This window comes from Amphiprion ocellaris, chromosome 14 (genome assembly GCF_022539595.1).
Source record: "Amphiprion ocellaris isolate individual 3 ecotype Okinawa chromosome 14, ASM2253959v1, whole genome shotgun sequence".
Lineage (NCBI taxonomy): Eukaryota > Metazoa > Chordata > Actinopteri > Pomacentridae > Amphiprion > Amphiprion ocellaris.
Genome location: NC_072779.1, coordinates 13,345,695 through 13,373,017, shown reverse-complemented (window position 1 = coordinate 13,373,017; position 27,323 = coordinate 13,345,695). Strand labels below are relative to the sequence as shown.

Genomic DNA, 27,323 nt, shown 5'->3' with positions numbered 1-27,323 from the left:
TGGCACATTAAAAAAGTGAATTTGAGCTTGTGTTTCACTCACAGTTTGATCAGTTGCTCAGTTTAATACTTCCTGATTGTGAAATTACAGTGTTTTTTGACATTTTAGCAAACTGGAACACAAGCAGGAACACACCTCAAAGCCTGTGATTATAGAGATTTGGCCTATTGCTGCCCTGTTCCCATTGTTTCAACCTGCCTCTTGTCTCACCTCAACCACCCACCAGATGTCCTCAGACTTGTCTTCTATTTTCATCCACTTGACTGCCACCCCCACTTCAGCTGCTCAACATTCTCCAATCAGCCCCATTTTATCTATACATGCTGTTGTGTGTTTGCTCCTCACTTCATTTTCACTAATACTTGATATTTTTCTGTTATGTGTCTGCTTGTAAGGCCTGGGTTTGCATTTTTTAATAAACCATCTAAACAATTCACGCATCCCTGGTTGTGCTTGCACCTGCTGTCCATGCACAAACCATGAAGGAGTTCAAGAGAAAATTGAGAATGTTGGACACTGTGTTGTTTATTGCATATGGTCCATGTGGGGAAATGTGACATTAATATGGCCTGGTGGAGTTGAGCACATGCACAGTAAGAAACCAGCACTGCAGCCGCTTCCTTCTACAGACGTGCTGTGTGGTGCACCACAGTTTCAGCTGCTTATTAATGCTGCTCTTTCAGCCTCATCTACCTAAAGTCACAACCGGAAATACAATCTAGATGGTAACCGACTTTACATGAGTGTATGCAGCAGTGTGAAAAACAGCAAGTAAAGCAAATGTGCACACATCGGTTTTATTCATACAAAGAAAAGACACAAGTTTGATTTCAACGTGTAGATCTAAAGGAGAGTAACAGCTGGATGTTTGGAACACAGCGGCTGTACACGAGAGGAAGATTAAGAAGAGTTCTAGCAGGACAATTTGTGTACGGTCAGAGGTCAAACACTGCAATCAAATGAAAATGCAGATCTATTTTAATCCAATCAAGAATTGGAAATAACTCCAACCCTCCTTCAACGTTGCGCATAAATGGAACACAAGCGCACCAAACTGCTGCAACATGTACACTGCATGATGAACTGCCTGCCTTCAGTGACACTCCTGTGTGCTTTTTCAGGCAGGGCAGAATGTAACCTTACAGGTTTGATCATATGGAACTGGGTGCAGTGAAGGAGCCACAATAATTCTGTCACAACATCAATAAGTCAGACAATGAATGACAGTGAGCTGTTGCTTATCTCTACACATTCAGAACCTGAATTCAAACCAAATGAACTAACATTAAACAAAGACAATATGCAGTATTGTTTCTTAGGATGCTGTCAACTGTGTTTTAAAGCTGCCTAATTGAATTTGTCATACTAACAATGAGAAATGACAATAAGAAAACAGTTTGACAATGAAAAGGGGAAGAATTATCACCCAAATATGAGGATGCTCTTCGGCTTTATCAAGTCATATATCGGTCTCACTTGTTCTTGTTACTACAGGTTTAAAATATTAACTTTCAATAACACCTTTTTTTTCCTCTATAACAAAAAAAAAAAAAAAAAAAAGCATCTCAAATCGAAAATCTCCCAACATAATCATGTAAAACATCAGGTAAGTTTTGAAGCACCATTGAGGATGTCTGTATCTGTAGCCTCCAAGCTTCACATCATTAGAAAGTGAATCCACCACAATCAAAAGCATCAAAATCAGAGTCTGCCACCTCAAAGTCAAAGCTGTTATAGTGTGGGGAGTCGAGTGCGGGGTTGCCGGTGTGGTACGCTCCTGCTGGTCCCATGCCAGAGAAATTCGCATTGATTGGCAGGTCAGCAGCTTTGGCCTCCAGATTAGAGGGTGAGCATGCGCCAAGGTATCCCATAGCAGAGGAGGCAGCAGCTCCTCCCATCAGCAGATAAACCGCCTTCATTGCTTGGGCATTACTGACGGTGCCGTGACGCAGACACCCCACTGAATACGGGCCTCCTTTGTAATACTTTGAGCGGGGAGAATTCTGGCCTGTTGGATTAAGGGGTTTGGAAAGAAAAACAACAAAAAATGCCCAATATGTTTTCAGTACAGCTCAATCTCTGAACAAGCCACGGTTTAGTTTGATGTTTTTTCCTGAAAATATTACAAACACCTGAACTGACCTTTCTCTTTTGGGGAAGCACAGGTCATGGGCCCTGGGGAGGGAGACTCTGTGTCGCTGACGGGTGGAGTTGGCGGATCTTTGTCCAGGATTTGCTCAGGCACCAGATCTCGGAGAGAAATGTGCGGTGGAATCACCTGGTGTCGCTTACAGGGACTGAGAGGTGATGAGAGACTCTGCAGGAAATGAAATCAGCAGCTGATTAAAGACAAAGAATCTACAAATAATGCATATATCATTGCTGATAATTGTGATGCTCAGTCACATCATATCTACAGCTATTAGCAGTGCTAGCAGTGGATGTTGGGTGGTTGGTTTGCTCCAGAGTCATACACCTCAACAAGTGGATAGATTATCACGGAAAATGATTTAATCATTAAGGAGTAGTTCCTGAATAATTTCAAACTCAGGAGTTAATGATAAGTTCCTAGAGAACAGACGGTGACACACTAATACATATTTATTTACTGTATCAATTTGGAGTTATTGAAGATTTAACTTTGGTTTGGATTTCAATTCACTACTCACTTATTTCTTAGTGATTTATATTTTTCCATAATAAAGTGTTCCTAATTTAAATACAGGAATTCATTGTTGCCCATTTGGTGTTGTCTAGTGATTTTGCTGCTTCCGTAAAACCCTCTGTCGCTCCACCATCAGTATATTGACATGTTTTTTAGTAAAATTTCTCACTAATATTTATCCATCTCCCTCTCAGGATGAACAGTAATCACATAAAGTTTTGTAATATCATCAAAAACCAGCAGGTGAAAAAAATGTAAACACCTGCATAACTAATGATTGCTGTGGTAATGGTAAACAGACTACATAGTAAACAGAGTAAGCATTGCCAGCCGCTGTAAGCACGATGGCGCAATGCACTGCTGTATGCTCTTAAGCATATTTTCCTAATGAAAAAAACAAAAGTTAAAACAAAAAAAAGAAACTCACCTTTTTTACCTTCTTCATCGTATTCACCCACTGACTGAAAAGTGATAAAAGTGATTCTGTTATTACCTCCATGTGCACATCAGGATTCAGCTGCATGACAATGAAATAACTGTGATGTTTACAAGAGTGGAATGTACAGTATTTGTGTCTCTCAGATGCCAGATATGTTGCTATCCTTTCCACATTTCCTGCCACACAATATCGACTATGTTGTACGCTGTCAAAGATGTCTGACTGAGACAAAAGATAAGCAGGAATGAAAAATATATAGTCAGTTTGAAAGGGGAATGTAGGGACTGTAGGTGGAAGAGGAAAGAACATTTACAAGCAATAAATTATGAGTTTAAAATTTTAGGAAACACACTAATTACTAAAAAAGGTAGCTTTTTTTGGCTAGCTGCGTTTTAAACTTTAAAGACTAGGCTTAAAACTTTTGCTTGTGTGATCCTGAATCACTGTGTAGTTGTATTGCTGTTTCTCAGTGTTTCACTTTCTCTGCTCCCCCCTCACCTGAGCCTGGTTCTGTCACAGGTTTTTCCTATTAAAAGATGTTTTCATTCATTCAAAGACTAGGAATGTACACTCTATAAATAAATAGTTGCAGAAGTGCAAAAACACAAATAATGGAGGTGCTCAGTCACGTCATCTCTGCAGTTTTTAGCAGCGCTAGCAGACGATGGGGGATTGGTCCACTAAGGTGCTTCAGAAGGACATATCTCGACTTGTAAATAGATTACCACATGGATCTCTGGCTTCCCCTCACCCCAGCTGGTTGAGGCAGACAGCTGTCCTGCCTGAGCCTGGTTCTGTCAAAGGTTTTTTCATATTAAATGGAGCTTTTCCTCTCCACTGCTGCCATGTGCTTGTTAAAGGGGGAATTACTGGGTTTCTCTGTATAATACAATAAGGTGCTGACATTACAATGTGCTAAAAGATAAACTATGTTATGATTTGGTGCAATATAAATAAAAGTGAACTGAATTACTTTGTGAGCTCTTTTTATACGTCAGTGTTTCTTCTTGTGAAGCTAAGCTAACCGGGTATACAAACAAACAAACAAACAAACAAACAAACAAACAAACAAACAAACAAACAAACAAACAAACAAAGACAGAAAACAGTCAAAGGTACTTCCCAAAATACTGCAAAATTGTTCCACAACTATCATCCAAACTACAAAAGTGGAACAAGGAAAAGTAATTAGCTGATAAAGTACAGTGAGCACCAGACCTGCAGTCTGCAGGGGTTTCAGCCAGCAGCAGCAAGTACTTATTCTGAGGGAGAATCAGAGCAAAGCAGCAATCTCTGCATCCACCGGAGGGTAACTTAGGCAGGTCTAGGATCTCCTTGCCTTCCACAATTGCATCACAACCGCCTTGTAACTGCACCAGCTGGTCAGGAGGAGACGACACATCATGACACACCAGCAGACTGCCTTCAGCTGTTAGCAGCAAAAACCTCTTCTTCCACTGCTTGAAAATGAATCCACCTGGATGAGAGGAGCAGGGTGGAAATAGGAAATGGCTCTGAAGCAAACAATTCTAATCTGAACCGCAAACACTCAGAGCATATTGACTGTATTAGACATGGTCACAGTGATCATGATAGTAGTGGCAGCAGTGTACATGTGGATTAAAGAATGAACACTATGTCATTCCATCATCCCAGCAGATTAGAGGCGGTCGGATGCTTGGAGGATCAAAGTGCTGTCAATGTTGTGCTCGACTAATCAGACCATGTTGACCAATGTGCACATCACTGGGCAGATTCACACGCACACATCTGGACCTGTTTATGCCATATACGTAAAGTAAACAACACATGGGCACACAACAGAATTACGACACCTGGAGCTGGTGTGTGCCAATCTTTTAGCATATTTTCTGGGGCAGCCTGACATTATGTTTTTATTGGTGATTGCCACAACTGTTGAATAAGAATCATTAGATTTTTTTTATGTTTTTGAAAAAAACTACCATACTTTCAATAAACAAATAACTTAATGACAGCTCTGAAGAACTATTTCATTCATTCACAACTAAATAATGCAGTATCTAGTCACAATTCTAACAAAAAAACTAGCTAAACGAGATCAACATTGATAAATGCTTGATCTTAAACAGACATCCAATTTGGAAATCACAACAAAATCCACCGAGAAACCAAATCATCTTTTAAACAGGTGTGAAAGGAAATTATTTTTGCTTACAAGATGTCATGATAGCTGTAGTAATGATCCAACTCACCATACATCTTGAGCGTCCCATGGTGTATCTCCGAGACGTTCATGTCAACCAGGCGATGTATCCCAGTCTGACAGGCTCAGGGGAGTGTTTCAGCACAGGATGAGTGAAAAGCACATGAGATTCAATGTGAGTTTTAATGCTCAGGCTTAATCCCCAGTCAGCTGGGATTCTCCACAGAGCCAAAGTTCAGCAGCTTTGTATGAAAATGGGTTGTGATGAGATGTTACACGAAAACTGCTGCCGTGTGTGCAGAAAGACTTATCAGCATGATTCAAGTGCTTTTTAATACTCCTCTTTAATATCAATTCAGTTTCACAGACACAGAATTAATAGAATTTTAAATCCACTTCAATAAACCTGGGGTGACATCTACTTCAGTGGGTAAATGTACAATGAATAATAAGTCAACAGCAGCCACAAAATGATTGAGGTCTTTTTTTTTAGTTATCCTTCAACAGTTCCACAATAGTCAGTGTCATACATGATCCTACATGTTTAGCTCTCTGACCTGCGGTCAGACTACAACAGTATTTACTGTTAACACAAACATCTATTGTTACGTAAGAACCTTGAAGAGAAAAGGCATTTAATTGTAAAAACTGCAGATTTAATAACACGTCAGGGAGGTAAATTTAGCTCAACTCTAGATAAATCTACAGCGACTTTGCAGAGATACTATTCATCATCACTTATGATATAATTCAGTGAAATGTATTTTTTAAACAATAACTCAATCCCTACTGTAAAGGTCAGAGACTAGGACACACATTTAAGGATTCAAAGGCAGCGAAAAATGTGTTTGAGTACAAAGAGGATTACTGTCTGCTGAATGGTTAAGTGCCAGATGATGTAATTCTTCATATGAAATGAACTTCACACAATAAAAACGTAAATACTGTAAAGTGAAGCTTATATGCTTTGCTTAAGTTCATTCGCCCTATTTTTATTGTCACTTTTATGTCCACTCTTTTCAGTCAGATTGCTTTTGCTTTCAGTGTTAAAAAGGATTAAAAAGGACGCTGTAGCCACAGCAACACTGAGCACAGACATGCGTTAAACATACAGTGTAAAGTACAAGGTCAGCTCATAGTCTGATTACATTCACATCCTCTGACAGAAATTATTCACTACTTCAGATTTTAAGTTGTCTCGACAAACAATAAATAATTTAGAATCAAACATATGCACTGGAGTATCTGAAGAAAACAAAACAGAAAAAAATAAACAGAAATAAATGGGCTAAAGTGAAAATGACACAATATCAAAAATTATGTACTGAATCTGAACTAAACTATTCATTACGTGTGAAGACATAAAGGTAAAGATCATTTCCTAGTTTATACATTCTGTTGTCTCTGTGCCAGTTGATGGTGTTACTGCGGAGGCACTTTACCTGTTTCATAACGGTTTCATATTAAAACAGTTGTGGTTAACTGTTCAAAGATATTGGGGCTGTAGAGGAGAGGTGATGAAGAGCGTAGACAGAGTGGAAAAGAACGGCAGGAGTGATTTATGACGGAAGGTTTACATGATAATAGCAAAAAAACATTTGGAACATGTGGACTGGAGACAATACAGATGACAAAAAGACAGCAGATGGAGCTGGAGGTAAAGATGTGCATCGGGAGTGATGAAGATAGACAGGATTCGGAATGAGTTTATTAGAAGGACAGCTCAGCTTGGAAGAGTAAGAAAAGTAAGAGAGGCAAGGTTGAGTTGGTGTAGATATGTGGAGGAGAGATGTTGGGCACTTTTTACATTCTCACATAAATAATTGCTGAGCAGACAACAAATTAAAACTCGTGTAGAAAGTCATAACACTGAAATTGTTCAAAGAGGCCATTTGTTAGATGAGTATGTAAATGACTGGATTTTAAAAAAAAAAAAAATTTTCATATAACTTGTCATATAACTGGCAGTTTTCTTATATTAACATTTCAGTGACATAATGTCTTTCAGTCTGCTAAAGAAAATTCTTTTGTAGTAAAAATAGTTTGTTGTAAAAAAAATTACCAGATTTTCTAGTAATGGTCGTGCTTTTAATAGTTCGTGAAAATGATTTTACATTTTTTAATGACAAAATCTATTTGTTGTGTGTGTTGTCAACAATCATAAAGACAAGTACCAGCTAAATAGTTGTAGTGTCTGTCCATTCAGCTAAAGTAAATGCTGGCTAGGAAAGCTGATCCTCATATTGCTTTCTGAAACAGTCTCCAGCAGGGAAGAAGTCCCAGCAACGCTCCTGGTACATTTTCCACACGTATGACTCCTAAAACAGAGAATGTAAGAACAAGAATTTAAGAAAGGACACAGAATGAGGCAAGAAACTAAAAGCAGAAGACTTTGATGAAAAAAAAATGGACTGACCTGTCCAGTGTGCTCCGTCTCATCTTTGTTGATAAGGTACATTAAGAAGAACCTGAAAAACATTTATATGTTAATATTTTCTCATTTGCACATACTGTACATGCATCCACAAATGCAGTGTAACACAGAGGAGGTACGCTCACATGTAATTGGCCAAGTTGTGCTCATCAAAAGTGTGGGTCTCAAAGCCATGAGGTGTTGTGTCAAAGTAGTCACTTCCGATGCCACATATGAAGCATTTTGTCTGCAGAAAAATTAGTAATGTGGATTAAAGTCACCATGCTACATAAGATACATCAGGTAAAAGAGTCAACCTTAAAGTGTTATACCTCCATGTCTTCCTTGACCTGCTCTTGTTGGTCTCTGAGTTCTCCAAAGGCATCAATGATCAGACCTGCAGTATTTGTGCAATAACAATGTTGTTAGAGACGTTTACAATCTGTAAAGTGCCAAACGCATCTTAAAATTCCTTTGTCCTGTCAACAGTTTCAGGAAAGTCTTCAAAAGATCCTGTTCCTTTCCCTTAGTTCACTCTAATGACAGTACAGTACTTAATAGCATCAAATGAGTAGCATGACATTTTAAAATCATCTTCAAGTACGGCATTGTCTTTACCCTGAATAATGGCCAACAGAATGACAATGACGAAGAAGAAGAAAGTGATATCAAAGACCACTCGATAAAGCTCGTATTCATCTCCAGCAGGATCCTCGATCTCATCTCCGATGCCTCCACCAGCACGCACACCCACGTACATGTGGAAAAGGTAACACTGTGAGGGGAAGAAAAAAAAACATCATTTGGGAATTGTTGTAGCCATAAAAGTATGACAGTGCACATGTTTAAATCAAAAGTAACTTACAGTCATCATATCATCACATTTCATATCTGGTTCATCTTCATCCTCGCTCTTGTTGTAAAACTTGCGGAAGAAATTAAAGGCAACTACAGTGTAAAGATACACAACCACAGCCAACAAGCCCACTGTCATCATGAGCTACAAGAGACGAAAAGGAAATATAGTTAGTACATTTAAACTGAGGCACATTTAGTTCTGTTGTTCAGCTTTTTCTGCTCTTGCCTGTTTGCCGTTGTGTGTGACTGAGGACAGGATAGTACGGAGAGTCTTGACACCCATGGCAATGTCCAGCAAGTGACAGGCGAAGAAGAAGTTGTTGTAATGCCCAAGCAAAGACATCACCAGGTACCAACACAGATAAAGGAAGGTCTACAAAGAGATGTAGTATAGTATAATATAGCGCAGTATAGAAGAACATTTTATTGTATGGTTTAGTGTGTAACATATAATATAGGTTTGCTTACACCGTCTGTGAACACAACACCAAATTTCCAGAGCTGGTACTTGATGTCAATTGAGGTCACCCTAAAAGACAAAATAATGGTTTGTATCCATTCGAAATGACTTGTTTCACTTTGGAAGAACAACATCTAATGTGCACTACTGCTCATGTTTGTTGGTTAAATATGCAGTATACCATGCAAACACAGAGTTATCAGGTTCCTCCTGTTTCTTCTCATGTTGTTGGCTCACATCCAGGGAGGCTAAATCAACACCCAGAAGTTCAGCGATTCTTTCTCTTCCATAAATGTCGCCATACTTATCCAGAACCTGGACACAAACATAACATTGCACATTAATGTGCTCTACTGAGCACATTTCAAAACCACCACAATCAAACATCACTAACCTTTCGTTTGACAAATTTATCCCAATAGTTGTTGGGGAAAGAACTGTGAAGAAACGGGACACAATTATTAATGGAAATCGACTTCCGTTTGGCAGTAGTTAAAAGCGTCTGCAAAGAGGCATATTTCTTTATCCACATACGGTGTATTCAGGACTAGTCGGTCCCACTGGCCCTTGATATCATCATCCTCAGGCTGCTCTGTAATGTAGAGGCCGTCAAACTCCAGCTTTCTTGCAAGTTCTTTCTCCCTTTTAAAGATCACCAGTGGAATCTGACAAAAATCATTGAAAATGCTCTTTAATTGAGTTATGCCAGTTTGTTTGTTTGTTTTTTTGTTTTTTTTTAAATCCGTCTATAATTTTAAATGTAAAGAGGCATTAAGATGAAACAATTCATTCTTTTTACTGTGTGACAAATATACCTTCAGGCAGTTGTAGCCGATGATACAGATGAATGAAATGACTGTGTGCAGGATGGCCAGAAAGGCTAATGTGGGCTGCATGTATCCAGTGCTCTCCTCTAAATAGAAATAAAGCGGAACATCTTCCTCATCCTCATCTCCTTCATTCATTCCAGATCCCTCAGCCTCTTCTCCTGAGCCTTCAAACAACCCAGAGCCTTCGAAGAACCCGCTTCCCTCTGACATTCCAGATCCTTCCATGTCCTCAAGCTCAGGTGGAGTCTCAGACACCTAAACACAACAGGACAACGTAGAGATAAACCTCACCTGAGGCTCAGACAGCTCACATATAGTCCATTAAACAAAAAAGATTTTAGCTCAGTTATGAGTAAGCTTTTGACACAAGCATGTTACCACAAGAGAATAACTCAAAGACATAATTGTTTTTACCTTGTAGAACAGCAAAATGAAGTTCAGGGCAAATGCAAGGAAGAGAGCCAAAAAACGCAGGTTGTAGAAGTTTCTGGAGAGGTAGTTCTAGAAAAGAGAGATACATTTTTTAAAGATATTTTGTGAGCAACATTAAAATTATGCTTGCAAATCAACTGTGAAACAATACGAGCAAATGTGTCACCATAAATTTGTTTCTTTGAGTTTCCAGCTCGGTCCAAATTTGAAAACCGCCTTGCTTTTTCTGCTTCTTTTCTTTTTTTGACGCCGCTTTCTTTGGTTCTACTGGTTGTTCCGTCTCTTTGCTCTGGGATTCTTTCTCTGCTTTCTCTCCATTTTCAACACTGAAAACCAAACACTGTAGGGTTACTGCAAAATCATGGTGCAATGCTGCCACTGTTGCAGATGTGGAACCCTTTCTATCTGTATTTCCACACTCTTTGAAGAGAAGCCCCAATTCTTGTGGTACAGTAATGATCTACTGATAATATTGCTGATGGAAATGTATTTTGTAAGTTAGCACAATAAATTTTTAAATGCTACGGTGCAATCCTCTACCGAGCCTTTGCATTCACAACACTGCCAAAAAACCATTCTAAGCCGTTTCAGTAAAATATTCTGAGAGCAAATTAATTTGGGCAAGAAAACAACTCAAGTCTCTCACTCAGCCTTTTCAGGCTCTGGAGGAGGTTCTTCTACAGGAACAGGTTCAGGTGGTTTTTGGCTGGCCTCCGCCTCTTCTGGTGGCTGGAACAAACATCCACGGTTATTTTTTACATTTTAGAGAGATATTTGTCATTGAAGACAGTGTGGGAAAAAACTAAGAGACAGACCAATAACAACCAGTAAATTAGCTAATATTTCTGTACAGTTTTATTCATGTAGAGTACAAATATAACTCACCATTTTTCTCTTTGTTATGGGAGTTCCCTCAGGAGTTGGAGGTTCAACAGGTGCCTCCACACCCATGTCTCCAAGTCCACCTGGAGCATCGATACCTGGTATCCTTCCGCCCTCTTTTTCCTGGGTATCCTCCTCTTCCTCTTCTCCACTCCCAGTCTCACCAGTGTCCGTTACCCCTCCAGTTTCCTGTTCTTCCCCTGTCCTTAGCTCCCCAGGTCCATCTCCATGTACATCATCCTGTGTGGGATCTGGCATACTTGCTAGTATCTCAGTCACGGTGATGTTTTTAGCTCCCTCCACCAAGCCACCTCCAAACAATGTTTGCCAGATGATCATAAAGAAGCCTTTGCACACATTGTAAATGAAGTGCAGTATGCTCATTAGGATGGTCCAGAAAAAAGTGGACAAAGCCACAACAATCTCTTTGAAGGTCATCTTTCTCACTCTGCGATACTGTCTGCGAAGGTTACGGAAAGTGAAAATGCTGAAGAAGCTTAACATGCTGTTTATAAAGTCTGCAAAGGCAGAGGTGGATTCAGGCTGCACTTCCTCTCCATTAATGTCCTCATCTCCTCCTCCACCTGCTCCCCCACCTTGTCCTCCCTCACCTCCACCTTCATCTCCTTCATCATCTTCTTCGCCTTTTTCCTCTTCCTCCTGCTCGGAAATTTGTGAAGCTATATTCATCTCAAAGATGGTATCTTCACAGAAGTTGACAAACATCTCCATCTTCTCTGACTCACCACCCTCATTGACAACGTCAAAGATGAACTGCCGTTTGGACTCTCTGACTTGTGGCATTTCCCACTGTCTGCGGTTCACTTCACTGATTTCAAAGTAGATGCGCTCAATCTTTCTGCTGGCTCCCATTATTTCAATTCGGCCCAGGAATGGACGGAAGTAGTTCAGCACACTCTCTGCTTGTTCTAGGAAGTTCTGTAGCCTGGTGTCATGGGGAACATGCTCAGACAGGTTGGTGAGCAACACGGCAATGTTGAAGCCGATGTCTTTGGCAGGTTCCTGGAAGCGACTGGCAAACTCCTCATAGTTGATCATGTCATTCTCATCTGCTTCTGAGCAGGACAAAAGAAACTGGATCTCTGAAGGAGAGTACTGTTTCTGACTGTCCATGGCCTTCTGGAAGTCCTTCTTGGAGATCAGCCCACGAGGGTCCGTGACGTAATCACGGAAAGCATCTGAAGCCACAATGTCTTTCAGCTTGAGGAACATGTCAAAGAACTTGAGTATCATCTCCACATTGCTGGAGGACTCTACCAACATGTCTACCATCTGGCGGGCAATTGTACCATTTACAATGTTTCCTGAAAGAACACAAAGTAAAATTAAAAGTTTTGAAAAGATGCAAAAAGATGAAAATTGTTGAAAACTAAACAGATCAAATTTGTTTTACCCTCTAACAGGGACAGCAGCATAACGACCATGTCTTTCTGTAGGTCAAGGAGCTCCTTTAGCAGGCCAATCTGGCTGGAATCCTATGACCACGAAAAGAGCGACAAAATCTTACAGTAATGGCATCAGATTATTAGAGGTTTGCATAGGTTTATAGAGGTGCAATAGTCATTGGTCAAGTTGAAAACACAAATGAAAAGTGTCAAGAGTTATCACACAAAATTATTTCCACATATAGTAACCAAAATACTTGTTATGATGAGGTGTACATTCAAAATACTGTGTATTGCATACAATCACATTCACAACAAAGAAAATACGTTAATTATCCAAACCCTCATGCTGAGATGATGTGTAAATGGTTTGAGAACACTTCAAAATGTAAACTTTTAACCAGTCTCTTTCGGCTTCACATAAATTCTGGTTTCTACACATTTGTACAATATTTTTGTGTACATTTTTTTATATATACTGTATGTACAGAAAAAAAAAGAAAATTTACTATTTATTACTTAAATGTCTGTTATTCCTATCTGAATATTGAACTACTAATAAAAGCTTATTGACAGTTAGCATTAGGATTAATAGCTGAAGCTTATACCATATATACAATATTTATATATATGTTATGAACAGTGTTGGGACAGCTTACTTTGAAATGTAGTCTGTTACTGAATATAAACTACATGGCATTTTTTGTAATTAAAATGTAAGTGAATTACAAAAAATGTCATCTAATCTAACATGCAGGATGCTGTTTCTATTTGTATGTTTCCATTCTGCTGTTTTTTTTAACCAAAGGCCATTTGGAGGACTTTATTCTTGTAATGCAAGAACACTTATTCAGGATGCTCATCTTCCATTTCTAACGTAAATCAAGATGAATTATAACCCCTTTATCCATGAAATATCATGTAAACTAGCATTAATTAAGCTACAAAGGAACACAGGCAACATTTAAAAGAAGTCAAATCAAAATACCCGTACAAAAACTAACAAGTGTACAGCTGTAGTGTATTGTTTTTTTTTGTTGCTGTTTTTTTTTCATCAAAGGCCATGCAAGCCCGCAATCTGCAATGATTGTAGTTACTCATTTTTGTAATCTGATTACATAATCCTGATTACATGCAATCCATTACTACCGACCCTGGTTATTAATATTATGTTAATTCAAAGCAACACAGAAGCCACAAAGCAACACACCACAAATGAAAGAATGATGGTAACAGAATCAAAGTCTCTGTTAAATGTGTGCACACAAAATGGATGTCACATTAAAATGTATATTCCAACACCAAATAACCTCATATTAAAGTGTAAACTCCAACAGTGGAGGTTAAAAATCAGTCTCTCTCTCATGATGTTTTGTAGTCACCTGCTTCTTTGTTATGAATTCATTTATTCATTAAACAAAACCTATGTTTTTTATTAAAATACTGGTGGTTGCATAAAAAGGAAAAATGCTTTTTGATAAGAAGAATACGGCTGTTGTGGTACAGTAACATAAGCAGGCGAAGGGTAAGGTTTAGGTTTCAAAAAGAATTTGAATACATTGATAAAAAAAGACAAATATCTAGTTTTAAGGAGAAAAAGGTTCCATATGTAAATAAATGTACTGCATGGCATACGATAGTTTTAATTTGGATCTAAAAATACGTTTCTCCATTATTACATTATTGTATTTAATTATAACAATGAATGCATGTTGCAGATTCATTCTCTGTTCTTCAGTTTAATAGAATTTGCCATGATTATATCATCTTTTATTTTTAGCATATCATACCCAAAAATATTACACTACACACATACAACAGTGAAAGGATGCTGTAGATTCAATCTGCTTTGTCACTTCAAAAAGGATCCCCCTAAAAAGTAAACCTTTCAACAAAGTTGCTCACAATTATTGCCATTTTTTGAAATGTGTCTTTGAACAAATGACTAAAATGAATCTGCTTTGAGTTGTTTGACATTACATGGATGTGGTTGTCAAGATATCACAGCTCAACACGTCGCTGAAGTATCTGGTTTTAAAAACTAAACTTCTATCTTATCCTCACTTTGCTTGGAAAGATACTGAGCTTAGCATCTAACAGATTTCTGGCTCTATCTGAGTCCTGTCTACAGTGGAGGATTCACAATATCATATTTTCATAATTTACAAACAACTGATTAAACCATTTCAAATCAATTTCATCTTTAAAAGCAGGTGGATATAAAACAGCCTGATAAGAGACATCATTACCAACATTAAATCAATTAAAAGCTAGTAAACACAATATCACATCAATAAATGAATAAAGTGGATACATACTTTACCCTGCATTGACCATGTGGAAGACAGTTTAAATAATAGATAAATTATTCAGTGGTTGAACAATTAAAACATTATTACATTTTACATACATACTTTGTGTATGACAAATATCCCCTTTTGTTTGCCAGTAAAACAATCTAACAATTTACTTTACACCCTAAAAAATACTTCACATATTTTACATACTATAATAGAATTAGCGTTTACTTTTTGGAATCAGACATTTAAAATATGTCACGTTAACTGCTGTGCAATAGTATTTCAAATATAATGACAATTGTACAAACAGAGCAGTTGATACTTGTGAGAACATCAGGTCAAGAAGGACAGCGCACAGGAAAGTAACATTTTGTTAGGTGCACCATAGTGTTAGAGTATGTTGAGCTGGAAACTGATGGATGGAGTATGGCTTGTCTCTTGAACATATGATTAAAGGGTTACGCATGCAAACACTATGCTACTAACAATAACAGTGTGTTATTAGCCTCAGTCATCCACAGAGCATGACTGCACTATGCAGAGTGGAAAAGTCATGAGAATTCACTCACAAGTATTTTGACCTTTCATTTGTAGCTCTAGTGGCAAAAGTTGCACCATACGGTCTGAAATTAGTTCCACACTTAAAGCCAGCCTGGTTTGTTAAATAGTTATATGACCTTTAATAATGAAGTACATACATTTTATTATACAACAAATATATGGTATAGAACCAGCTTGAAATGGTTATTAGAAAATATGTGTTACCTTAAATGCACACTGAAGGTAATGTTTTACAGCAGAAATTTTGACTTGTCAGGAGAAAAAGGTAATTAACAATACTAAGAATGGCTCTGTCCTATTTAAGTGTCCCAGCGAGCCATGACAGTTGACAGTGAGGCAGCAAGCACAATACCAGGACCCCAAAATGGAATTTAGCCATTGTTAATTTTATCTTTTACACTTATTCCTACGGTGACATGTCAAAATGTCTTCATTGGATGTGATCATTTGGAATTATAACAAATGTTTAGAATGACTTTGAAACCAGACTTTCCTGGAGTTACAAATAACTGGTGCAAATACTTATAGAATGAAGAAATCCAAAGTGACTTTACTCTCTAAATGTAACATTCAGGCACAGCTTCTGCTCACTTATTTACCAAAATTTTGCAAGCATGTTTACAATGAAGCTTGTGACAACACAGTTTCTTCATGCACAGGTAAGGAGCAGTTTGTATGGTATGTATCCTGTACAGGTGAACTCCGCTGAACATCTGTGGGAAGACATTCCTTAGGGCTTGGTAATGATGGGGTGATTCTGTACCCTCCCACTAACGTTATTCAAAGTAAGGGAAAAGTTCAAGCTCACTTCTCCAACCGTTGTCAAGTGTTTGCTCAAAGAATTGAAACTTTGGATTTGTTTGGTTTCTCTGTATACATTTTGTAAGGTCTTTCAGTTATAATGTAAAGTGCCTTGAGATGACAAAGGACTGAACTGAACTTTTTACACTCATACTGATAACCACTGAGAGCCAAAGTGAAACATAACATGAACATCAATGCAATGATGGGGAACAACTGGCTCCAATGGTTACCACTAACTTCTGTTATAGTCACTGACAATAAAATGTGTCATGAGATAAAAGTTGTATGATTGATTATTGTGTCAGTGTTTGCTATAAAAAATGTAGATTTGATGTCTGGGAGCTCAATCCACACATGAAGCTGCAAAACTGAGGCAAAATGTTTCATTTTATGTTTACAGCAAACAAATACTTTAAATTTGTAAAGTACAATGAATTAAATCTTCTGTGTGTACCTGTGCCAGCTTCATCATCATGTGGGCAAAGACATGAAGGAACCCGACAATAGCATCCCACAGCCTGCTGTGAGCCAGGGACTGCTGGTTGCCTGTGCATGGGCCCTAAAGAGAGAGAGACTGTGTGTTACACCCAAAATAAACAAAACAACCATCCAGCAAAAATGCCGAATTCATTCAAATTTTACCTGAATGTATTCAGTTAGACTGTTGAAAATCTGTTTTGCGACTGTCATAGCTTTGGAGAAATTTTTTTTGCCTGGTTCATCGATGACATCCTTGCCAGAGTAATACCAGTAGAAATCACTGATGGACTCCTAGATTGAAAACATGGGAGGTAAGAAGAGTATTCCAGTACCATACTTTATGGTTTATGTGAAAATATGACCAAAATATCATCTTTGAAAGCTAAAAAATGACTACAGATTCATTACTGAAGGCAAAGTTGGATGTGTACAACAAACCTGCTACACAATCAATACACATCCTGGTGTGCATGTAGCTTTAAGACATTATATTCTTCAAAATGGCCTTCAAAACTTTTTATTTCAATCTTTATTAGGTGCGCCATCTGCAGGCAAAATTATTGTCAAACCTGCAGTCGAAGAAGGTAATCTACAGTACAGATGATGATGTTGATGGTAGTTGTGCTGCCTGTCTGTGTCCGCAGATAGTTCTGAAAATCTGCAGCAAAACAGAGATCATTTTGATTAACAACAGTTTACAATGGTTATTTTTAAAGGTTTTTTTCACTTGTTTTGAGTCTTCTCATTTGATATATGAGTAATTCCCACCATTATTGTGACCTTCACAAAGCAGCTGCAAAAATCGGAAGAGGTCACAGGTGAACTCGTCATCTGCCATCACTTTCTCATCTAAAAGAAGGCAAAGAAAATGAGTGAGGGTGCTAAATTCAAGCTAGATCAGACTACATACGATGATAAGAAGTCGCATCGGTAATTACTAAAATAGTTTGCCTGACTATAAGCAGTGTGAGGATAATAAATAAAAATCTTTTCTCAACTTACCATGTTCTCTAAATGGATTTTAGTATCAGGCACTGCAATAACCACCTCTGACTGAGTGTTGCTTGTTACATTAAATTAGAGAATGAGTCACACTAAATTGTATAAATAATATTAATAAAAGAAATACAAATGACTGTGTTTGACAATGGTGTGACACACAATCACATATCAAACAACATACAGGCGACACCAGCATCACATGCATACACTTAATGTGAAAACAAGTTGACAAACTGACACAGTAACAGACATACAGTCACATTAACAACATGAATAAAGAAGACAATAACAGTGCATTGTTGTACTGGTGGGCAGAAAAGCAATAAAATTATGACTTTGCAGTATTCAGGGGTGAACTGATTTACTTGTGGCAATGTACTGACACAGATTTTTATAAATTATACATGTGAAAACTTAGAAGAGAAAATTAAATTTGTGTGTCATTCCATTTAGAAAACAACTGCACCCTTTCAAATAGGGATATATATATATATATATATATATATATATATATATATATATATATATATATATATATATATATATATATATATATATATATATATATATATATTATAAGGTATATGACATTACAAGATTTCTTTCTTTGTCTTTTTGAATCCCAGTCCACCACTGGCTGCAAAAAATACACACAAACACAGAATCATGCAGCAAATACCAACATAGCTGTAGTGCAGCAGAGTTAAATGTCAGAGAGGTTGGGGCATTGTCCATCAACAATGTTGAAAGGAATCCAGTGCATGTGACAGTATATCAAAGGAAGGACCACACAGTCTTTAGTCAGACAGTGTTTGATTAAAACTCATGACTTGTATTTGTTCAAGTTCAAGTTAAGCTGGTATAAACAAATTTAAAAGAACAGTCTTTTAACTTTTTACATTTCAGTGCTGAAAATAAACCACTGATAGATTCATGTGTGGTGAGAATTTTAAAGCTTGATGCACTTCGGTTATTACAAGTTGCAACAATTTTTCTTGACATGTTTCAAGATAATAACAGCCTCTCTATAAATCATGTGACTGAAAAATTTGTAAGAAGTTATTAGGGTCGAGGGATGAGGGGCTCTATCACTATTGATGGCAAATATCAGTCATCATATATCACTGATGATTTCAATACCTCATGAGGGATTCATTCACAGTTTTAGTAGTTTTTCATGAGCAAGAAAGGCCAGATTCCTTTCATTGCTTTTTGAAATAAAAAAAAGACATGTGAGGAGGGGCACAAGCTATGAACAGGAAAGATGGACAGAGGCATCCAATCCTCTCTTGGTGGAATTTCAGTGTTAGAAAAAGAAGTGATGGCGCAAGAGGGACAGCGGAGAGATAGAGGAATAAGAGGGCAGAGAGGCAGATGGACAGAAACATGATTTACCCCGATCTAGGTTCAAGTCTGAGGACCATGAAAGGAGGGACAAGGGAGAGGTGGCAGTGATCGTGGGGAAGGGAGAGAGGATCAGTGTGTTGACAACAGTAGAGGACTAAGAGATGAGGAGGGGGAGATTAACAACATTCCATGGCAAATTCATTCAGGTAGAATTTCAAATTAACCTCCAGAATTAGATGACAAAAGTAGGTGATGTCCAATAGGCATGTCATACTACAAGACATACACAGGGAAAAACTTACACTAATTTAAGTTAAATTAAAAAAAAATCCCTCAAATGGAATTCTTCAACAGTTATCCAAGTGTTAATGATACTTCATGTTAGGAAACTAATCATTCCAATTTGTACAGTAATGTCACAGATGGAAAGCATTTAGAGGAAGATGAATTAATAGATGCTCAAAATGTCTTAAATCTATTCATTAATTCATGTAGTACAGTGAATAATGGTAACATTTGGTACTCATTTTTGAGCTGAATCATTTTTGCAATTAATTTCTGTCAACCTTTCAAAACTGCTTTGAATGTGTTCACTTATGTTGTTGTGGCTTACAAAGAACAGCAAATAGGTCTATAGTATATACATTTGATTCCTCATTCAGACAAAACGTGCACCGTCTTCACTCCTATCCCGTCACTGTGGACTGCAATTATCTTTGATAATCTGTCACGTAATTATTATAATGAACAATAGCTGCAGTGTCATGTTTTTCCTGCCAAATTTCAGGAGAGGAAATTGAGTATGGAGACTTACTGGTGCCTTCCTCTGAAACCATGCCCAGCCCCTCTGCCTTGTTCTGCCTCTCAAAGGCATTGAGGTCCAGGACACTGCAGAGAGTACAAAGTCATTTTAACTTATGCTCTCCCTACTCTTCAACTACATACATAAAAATATACTTCACTTAAAAAAAACAAACAAAAAGAACGTGCTCTGTGACTAAAAACTGACCAGCAAGTCTGCATCAATGCCTGGACACTCAAAAAGAAGCCTACGTCCTTCTTGTCCTTCAAGTACTCAAGCATTTTCTGACAAGAAAGTGAGAGTAATTTGTGAAAAGTGCTCCTTTACAAGTAACATACTGCAGATTTTAAAAGGCACGATCTTAAGAGTTTGCTCCAGAACACATACCCGCTGAACTTCACTGTTTCCGCCATTAAGGATAGAAATACCCAGCTTGAGCGTCGTTGATACCATTGGGCCGGTCTCACCTACAGGAAACAAGAAACCAGAAACTTAGTGAAGGATAAACTAAATTACAGGCAAAAGTGTTGAGCAAAGATAAGGAGAAAGATCACCTTTGCAGGCACTGATCATTTGCAGGACCATCTCAGCAGCACCACGATTATGAAGTCTGGACTGCTGGTACAGGAGCCTTTGTTTTTCCATTTCTTTTTCCTGTGGTGGACACAAACTTTATCAGCGTTTGGTACTGTTATTTTTAACACAGAGAATTTAAATAGATAGGATGGACTCTGGATGTCAGGTAATACATAATATCTATCTATCTATCTATCTATCTATATATACATGTATGTATATATATATATATATATATATATATATATATATATATATATATATATATATATATATATATATATATATATATATATTATTTACATATATAGATATATATCATTCACAAAGTCCATTCTATCAATTTATATGCTACACAATAATTCACATTCACTCACCTTTCGCACAAGTCCCTGACTCTTTACCTAAATAGTCCATAACTAAACACATAAAGCTTATTAATTCAGAAGTTCTGTAAATTACTTACCTACTAATAAAACTGATACCAATTCCTACAGTTTCTCTATGGTTTAAATCAAAATATTCCGACGCACTGCGCATCTTCTGTTTTCTTTCTTCTATACTAATATTTCTCTTTTCTTACAAGCATTAGTATTATGGGTTGTCACTGTGAATTTAAAGTCTGGCCCTTGCACACATTCTGTCACCTCACTTCATTAGTCATGGAGTTGTTACACTACTTCTTCACGTTTGCTGGCTGGAGCAAGCGTTAGACTACAGGAAACGGCCCCATTGGCTTAGCATTTTAGCCATACAGCTCACCAAAGTGTCTTAAATGCAGCAACCCTGCAGACAAGACAGTTTGGAACGAAGCTGAAGTCCCTCGGTATCAGAGATACTTCTCTGGCATTCACAGCAATCTGTCAAAGCAGTTTAAAATATTTTAAGAAAATCAATTAATTAAATATGCTTTGCTTTGGCTTTAAATGGCATCAATCTCTAGTTGTACCAATGTGGTTCTTTATGCATAAAGTTGAGCCAACTGGGAATGACATGCCATTTATAGAGAGAAAATAGCTAGCAAATGACTATCTCTGAACGTAGAGGACAAACTGGCATTCCTCTGTTCAGCCACATCACAAATCAACTTGTAGCATCCCACATAATAACCCTAAAACACCACCACCCCCCTCCCCAGCGTCCCTCCCTCCCTTCCCACACCCAACCACCCTCCTGCCCACCCACATATGCCTGACGGAGCTCTACCCACTATGTGTCGTGCAAATGGACCTCAAACTTAAACTGCTGTCCCTGGCTCTTTTACTACCTGATGATTATAAATGATGCACTATATGATGTACGTGAATGGACTTTTACAACTGCGACTATGTGTATGAATATACATATATATATACTTTTAATTTTCTACACTGGCTTTCACTGTAGTCTGTCAGTATGCTATGTGAGTGAGGGAAGGGAACATTGATCAGTAACATTCAGTTAATGAAGCCTGGTGTTATGGAGGTGAGAAGAGTTACATGGAATGATGAGGAGAGAGACAGAGAGAAAAACAAAAGGGACAGCTATATAAACTGGGAGGAAGGACATCACTAGTCAATAAGTACATGTTAAATCACATTCACAACATATTTTGACTGGTACTAATTTCCAGGTCGTTTGTCTTTTGGCATGTCTAACTCCCCAGTTTGATATGAGCCCTGACACATGTTTTGGAAGCAGTTTTGGATTTATAAATATGTTTTAGTAGTTTATAAAGCAATGATACATGTTGACAAAGCACGAACATTGCTCATGTTTAAACAAAGAAAATCCACAGCGGTTATGTAATAGTACAGTCCCGGTTGCTTCCAGCAGTAAAGTCAGCACTGGGTGTATCAATGAGTACAGTGTCTGAGACTCAAAGTGGACACAAGGAATGTAGCAAAGGCCTGCACAGAGGCAGCTGGCGTTGGCCATCAAAGTAAACCATACAGTATAAAAAGCCCTCCCGGCCTACTCTAGTACTAAGAGCTGTGCAGAGTTGAACTAGAAGAAAGAACACTGTGTTGGGCCTTATGTAGCAACAGGAACATCTTTCTTACACACTGGTTGACTTAATCCGAAGTGACTTTCACTGTCCATCAAGCTAATTTGATAACTGATTTTTTAAAGCAGATTATTATTAGTGTCATGATTATTATTTGGATTATTATTGTTGATGTTAATTCCACATTCAATCTCGTTAGACCCAATCCAGATCCCAGGCATAAAAAGTGTAAACAGGACTAAAAGCTATTTTGAAACAGTCAAAGCTACACTGACATAATTGCAGTGATGTTCAAAACTGAAGTACAGGGAGCATAGTAACTGAGGTCATTGAAGAAAAAGATCTGGATTGGAGCTTTGAGTTTCTCACTCAAGAAACTCACAATTAACGAAGCACAACATACAAACAGAAGAGACAAGCGCAGAGACAGGACAGAAAGAGATAAGGAGACAAAACAAGGACAGAGAGAGAAAGATGTGGTTGTGAAGAAATGTTCCAATGATGACGTCACTCAATGCGTTGAGAGCTACCGCTCCACTGTGTTCCTGGTCCCTAGCCCCTGGCCGCCCATTACCAGTTCTGACTGTCGCACCTCAAAGGACATCTCATCCTCAGCATTTTCCACCATTTCCTCTCCACCTTCTTCTTCCTCATCAATATGACAACTCTAAATAGAGAGGCAAAAGCAAAAAAAGTGAGTGTTTCAAAGTACATGATGCATGTATCAAATCGCAACTCATAGGTAAAATCCTAAGTGATGGCTCACCTTTGCCATAATATCTGCATATGCCATATAAAGATGGTCTGTATCAAGTTTACTGGGGAGAAGAGAAGACATTTGTTGGAGTATGAATAGTATGTCACCAGAGCTACAACGCCATGTTTCTGGATTTCAGTATTGTGGTATTACAGAGGACCTATCTAACCTCTTTTCTGTGAGAGCGGTACGACTAAAATGCAGAATAAGCTGGTGGAGGGGATCTGGCTTTGTTTCCTTCTCCTCTTCTTCATCTCCTTCTTCTTGCTCCATTGCTTTCTATGATGTACAGGAAGAGGGAGGGTGAGTAACAGCACAGAATAAAAACCTGTTCAAGCAGAAACATATGTCAGATGACACTCACAGATAAGTCATCTATCATCCTGTCTTCAAATGAGTAACCCTCAGTGTGAAGCCAGTTGCGTTTGTATCCCTCAAGGAACATGTTTGAAGCTCTGTGCCTATAAACAAAAAACTCGTAGGATTTGTTGCTACTTTGTGCAAATGCAAGTCCAGACACAGATGCAGCTTTCTCACCTGGGAATGTTATATAGTGGTGTCATCCTAAAGCAAGCGACCACAGCCCTGCGTCTCTGCTTGGACAACAATTTGTGCCACACCATCTTCTTAGATTTAAACGGATGCTCCGTCTATTAGAGAACACAGATATTTGCAAAGTGACCAAAATGTTCCAATGGTAGCTTAGTGTGTGCAGCCGAAGTAGCCTTAAGTCTTAGTTAACTTTCCAACTGCTTTCTCCCTCCATTCTTTTTAGGAAAAGTTGTTTCAATTTACTAAAAATTAAGACCAAATGCATTTTAGTGATACCTGTAGTCTGCAAGTTTCAGGCATCCATTTGGTTTACATATATCTATTGTTTTAAGCTCTATTCTTGGGTATTTTTCTTTTCATAGTGTGTACTAATTAGTTGAGATACATTGCTGTATTTCTTGTACAGCAACATAGTATCATTTTGTTTCTCTTTAACGTCTTTGCAACATATTCCTCTTCTACCAAACTCAAAAAATACACACAACAGTAAATGTGTTGTTCTCATACTCTGTTCTGTGGAAACAGAGGATTACTACTCAGCTCACCACTTCAAGGTGGTAGAGGACAGCAGAAACCTCTTGTACTCTCTTGACAACTTTCACCGGAGCATCAGCATCTTCGGCCTTCCCTGCCATCTCTTTGTACAGGGCCATCTGCCAGCGCATGGATGGGTTGTCCACCTTTCCACAACACAGTGATACAGTGATATTGTCTTCTGAACTGTGTCATGACAAATTAGCTCTTATCACAAGTCCAATTCCTGCAAGACTATTGTACCAACAGTCCAGAATTATACCTTGCCCTGAAGATGTAGGTTGTTCTGCAGGAACTCTCTTACTTCTTCATCAGTATCTCTCTGTAAAGTAAAATGTTGTACAACAATTGTCCCCCTCCATGTTACAGTATTCCAAATGATAAAAATAATACTACAGATGTTCACCAGAATCAAATTTAAAGGGAGCAAAAACACTACCAAAGAGTATCGGATCTTGGCCAGGTTGATAAGCTCCTGATCTGCAGGAGAGCACATGTTGAGACCTATAGGGAGCATCTTTTTCAAGGCAGCCACAATAAGTGAAGTCTGGACAGAGTAACGATCTCCCCGTTTCTTCTTCTTGGTACGCTCGGTATCTGAGCCGCCACCCTGCGAAAAGGGACAATAAACCAAAAAGCATTCAAAGTATCCCCTAAAATGCCAGAGGAACAACTACATGGATATAAGGTCTTATTAGTAATAATCTTTTTTTCCTCTTACACAGGTGTGACACTAGCAATACAAGCTGATTTAACATATAGACTACAAAACATAAGAAAAATACATCTGAATATAAACATGAGTTTATCAACAGAGTAAGCATTCATTAAAATTCATGATAGAACTGTTTTAATACTAAGTACTGAACATCTTTCAACCTAAGTTCATTGTACAGTGATTCAAGCTGTTTATTATAATACAACAGTAGATCTTTCCTCGTAGAAATACCCAGAGACATTCACTGAGGAAATGTATTAAACATCTTACTGTCGGCAACGCGTCGTAAAAAGATAAACGCCCATGTTTAAAAGTCAATTTCCGCTTCTTAACCAGATATAAAATCACTGTTTCTCTGAGCTCAGACTGGTAAGTAGAGGGAATAGTGAAATGTGAGGGCGAAGTGGAGATATAGCTGCCTTTGGGAAAGGGAGGCTGAAAGGAATGGGTCTTATAAGAAAGTAAATCAGTGAAATTGCATTTACAACATGCAGCAGAAAACATTTCAATCAAATGAGAACCCGTTCAGCATTCAGCGAACAGGATAGCTAACTAAAACAAACTCATTTGATTGTGAATTAAATTTCATAACAACTGCACCCCTTGATGAGAGATTAAAATATTAGATGAAGTTAGAGAACAAAACTCTTGACATTAGAGTTAGACTCGTTAGTAGCAGGCTGTTAAAATCACACCTACAGTAAAACAAACTGTCTATGGAAGATGTCCCTGTACTCGCCTCCTGAACTCCTGTTTGCTTCTGTGAGAGTTCAGTCCTTCTGTTATCTGCTCTTTCTGGAGTCCTCCAAAATGTGCAAATGGATGTGAGGGCCTACAGTCTAAAAATGCATTTCGGAATATGAATGTTTAGTCTATTAAATTCATGCTCTATGTATAGTTTAGAGATGATTTTTATTTAAGCCAAAAAAGTGGAGATAATAGGACCAGTTCTGTATTCAAGAGTGAAATTGATACTACACATAACCACTCTGACATTACATATATTGTTGCTAGGAAGCACTAGGTAGTTTTTATCGTGCTGTTTGCGGTGGCTCAAGGGTGTAAACCCTTAACTTGCCTTATTAAAATAACGGCTAGATTTTACATGTAGAGTAAATGTTTACTTTCACTAGGGTTCAGTTTTGGTGTGCAAAGTGTCAATCAGTTACAGGATATCCTCACAAATATTGACACAATATATAAACATAATTATGTAAAAACTAAGAAAAATAACATGATTATGCCACCAGAGCAGTTAAAGCTATATTATTCCACTCTTAGTTTGGTAGAGTGCATAGTTAAATAACACTGATGTAATACTAATGGGATGGTAAACTAATAGCCTTGTTTAAAAAGCCAGAGGCTGAGAGATCAAAGCATCTGTTGGTTTTAGCCCTTGATGCACACTGATCCTGTATCTGATGGAAGAAACTGAAATTCATCGTACAGAGGACACAGTCGATACGCTCAGATCAGTCTTCTTGGTGTCATAAGACGGTCGATATCATTCAGATTATGGCCAATGATCTTCTGACACAACTTAACTAGTCTTCACTGTTGTTTTTATAAAAAACAACAGTGAAAAACAAAAAAGAGAGATAACTGCAAAAGTTAACACACATTTAATGAAAGGATATTGGCCCTGGTGTCAAGCGTTGAGCTTGTAATCAGGCAGTGCCTGATTTATATCGGTGCACAAGGACTAGATATGTTTGTTCAACAATTGTTAGAAACTAGAAAAATTCTGACTCATACAACTTAAATGGAAACAGGAAAGAGGCAGAATGTATTTCTAGTGGCAATGTTTTCATTATTTGAGATTGTTGGGGTGTCATGGTCAGACATGTACATTTTTGTACATCCCAGTGCCTGTATGCACTCTATTCTATCAAACAGGAAATACTATCAGTGCCAGATGTGTGTATGTTATGGAAGAGTAGTTCAGAGGAAACAGGGTGCAAAGCATATTGGGAAATATTTTAGATAATAAGTGTGAATTAATGTATTGGTTAGGTTCATGGTCATTTTGAGCACTTCTAAGGACAGAACCTAACAAATATTTCAAAAAAATCTGCTTCAGTGACATTTAGCATCAAGCCATGTGTTAGTGTGAATACTAGGGAGTGTAAAGGAAACTAAACCATGTTCTACTGTGGCATTTTAAGGGAGGAGAGAAGAAAGAGCACAGAGAAGACTAACATCATCCCCTAGTGGCAAAAAGCTACATTACAAAAACCTACAGGTCAACCATCTTTCCATTAAAAGAGACAAAAGGCATACGAGAAGACTCCAACTCAACTATGATCAAAAAAGAGCAAACTCAGTGACAGGAT

The 27,323-nt window shown here is 38.0% G+C and overlaps 2 protein-coding genes across 8 annotated transcripts in view; both read right to left on the bottom strand.

Moving 5' to 3' along the window:
- Positions 1 to 783: 783 nt before the first annotated feature.
- Positions 784 to 5,495, bottom strand: LOC118470136 (uncharacterized). Its single transcript, XM_035947147.2, has 5 exons — positions 5,339 to 5,495; positions 4,323 to 4,581; positions 3,093 to 3,126; positions 2,143 to 2,317; positions 784 to 2,008 (listed from the first exon to the last, which is right to left on the bottom strand). Exons 1-5 carry the CDS (start codon positions 5,379 to 5,381, stop codon positions 1,665 to 1,667), a joined length of 855 nt encoding a protein of 284 aa, XP_035803040.2. The 5' UTR covers positions 5,382 to 5,495; the 3' UTR covers positions 784 to 1,664.
- A 119-nt stretch (positions 5,496 to 5,614) lies between these two features.
- Positions 5,615 to 27,323, bottom strand: part of LOC111567121 (ryanodine receptor 1-like) — a 50,482-nt gene continuing 28,773 nt past the window's right edge. For 2 of the 7 annotated variants that reach the window (XM_035947138.2, XM_055016972.1), the window contains 34 exons: positions 24,712 to 24,882; positions 24,535 to 24,594; positions 24,284 to 24,418; positions 23,724 to 23,836; positions 23,551 to 23,647; positions 23,356 to 23,465; positions 23,196 to 23,247; positions 23,004 to 23,096; positions 20,421 to 20,520; positions 20,254 to 20,333; positions 20,074 to 20,150; positions 19,879 to 19,952; positions 19,113 to 19,130; positions 17,484 to 17,564; positions 17,285 to 17,373; positions 16,878 to 17,006; positions 16,690 to 16,794; positions 12,579 to 12,660; positions 11,168 to 12,489; positions 10,929 to 11,011; positions 10,449 to 10,608; positions 10,265 to 10,351; positions 9,836 to 10,105; positions 9,555 to 9,685; positions 9,415 to 9,457; positions 9,202 to 9,335; positions 9,029 to 9,089; positions 8,787 to 8,933; positions 8,568 to 8,702; positions 8,321 to 8,477; positions 8,035 to 8,099; positions 7,849 to 7,949; positions 7,706 to 7,757; positions 5,615 to 7,607 (listed from right to left, as the gene is read on the bottom strand). In XM_035947138.2, coding sequence (XP_035803031.2) covers positions 7,512 to 7,607; positions 7,706 to 7,757; positions 7,849 to 7,949; positions 8,035 to 8,099; positions 8,321 to 8,477; positions 8,568 to 8,702; positions 8,787 to 8,933; positions 9,029 to 9,089; positions 9,202 to 9,335; positions 9,415 to 9,457; positions 9,555 to 9,685; positions 9,836 to 10,105; positions 10,265 to 10,351; positions 10,449 to 10,608; positions 10,929 to 11,011; positions 11,168 to 12,489; positions 12,579 to 12,660; positions 16,690 to 16,794; positions 16,878 to 17,006; positions 17,285 to 17,373; positions 17,484 to 17,564; positions 19,113 to 19,130; positions 19,879 to 19,952; positions 20,074 to 20,150; positions 20,254 to 20,333; positions 20,421 to 20,520; positions 23,004 to 23,096; positions 23,196 to 23,247; positions 23,356 to 23,465; positions 23,551 to 23,647; positions 23,724 to 23,836; positions 24,284 to 24,418; positions 24,535 to 24,594; positions 24,712 to 24,882 — 4,710 coding nt within the window. In that variant the 3' untranslated portion in view covers positions 5,615 to 7,511. The remainder of the gene's footprint in view (positions 7,608 to 7,705; positions 7,758 to 7,848; positions 7,950 to 8,034; positions 8,100 to 8,320; positions 8,478 to 8,567; positions 8,703 to 8,786; positions 8,934 to 9,028; positions 9,090 to 9,201; positions 9,336 to 9,414; positions 9,458 to 9,554; positions 9,686 to 9,835; positions 10,106 to 10,264; positions 10,352 to 10,448; positions 10,609 to 10,928; positions 11,012 to 11,167; positions 12,490 to 12,578; positions 12,661 to 16,689; positions 16,795 to 16,877; positions 17,007 to 17,284; positions 17,374 to 17,483; positions 17,565 to 19,112; positions 19,131 to 19,878; positions 19,953 to 20,073; positions 20,151 to 20,253; positions 20,334 to 20,420; positions 20,521 to 23,003; positions 23,097 to 23,195; positions 23,248 to 23,355; positions 23,466 to 23,550; positions 23,648 to 23,723; positions 23,837 to 24,283; positions 24,419 to 24,534; positions 24,595 to 24,711; positions 24,883 to 27,323) is intronic. The other 5 variants (XM_035947146.2, XM_055016973.1, XM_055016974.1 and 2 more) reach the window with 3 other exon arrangements.

Excerpts from the sequence above, each read along its gene's own strand:
- LOC118470136 (XM_035947147.2), bottom strand. The coding sequence starts at position 5,381 with ATGAACGTCTCGGAGATACACCATGGGACGCTCAAGATGTATG. Across the intron at positions 2,318-3,092 it reads CGATGAAGAAGGTAAAAAAG|AGTCTCTCATCACCTCTCAG; the intron begins GTGAGTTTCTTT and ends CATTTCCTGCAG. Across the intron at positions 2,009-2,142 it reads TGCTTCCCCAAAAGAGAAAG|GCCAGAATTCTCCCCGCTCA; the intron begins GTCAGTTCAGGT and ends TTAATCCAACAG.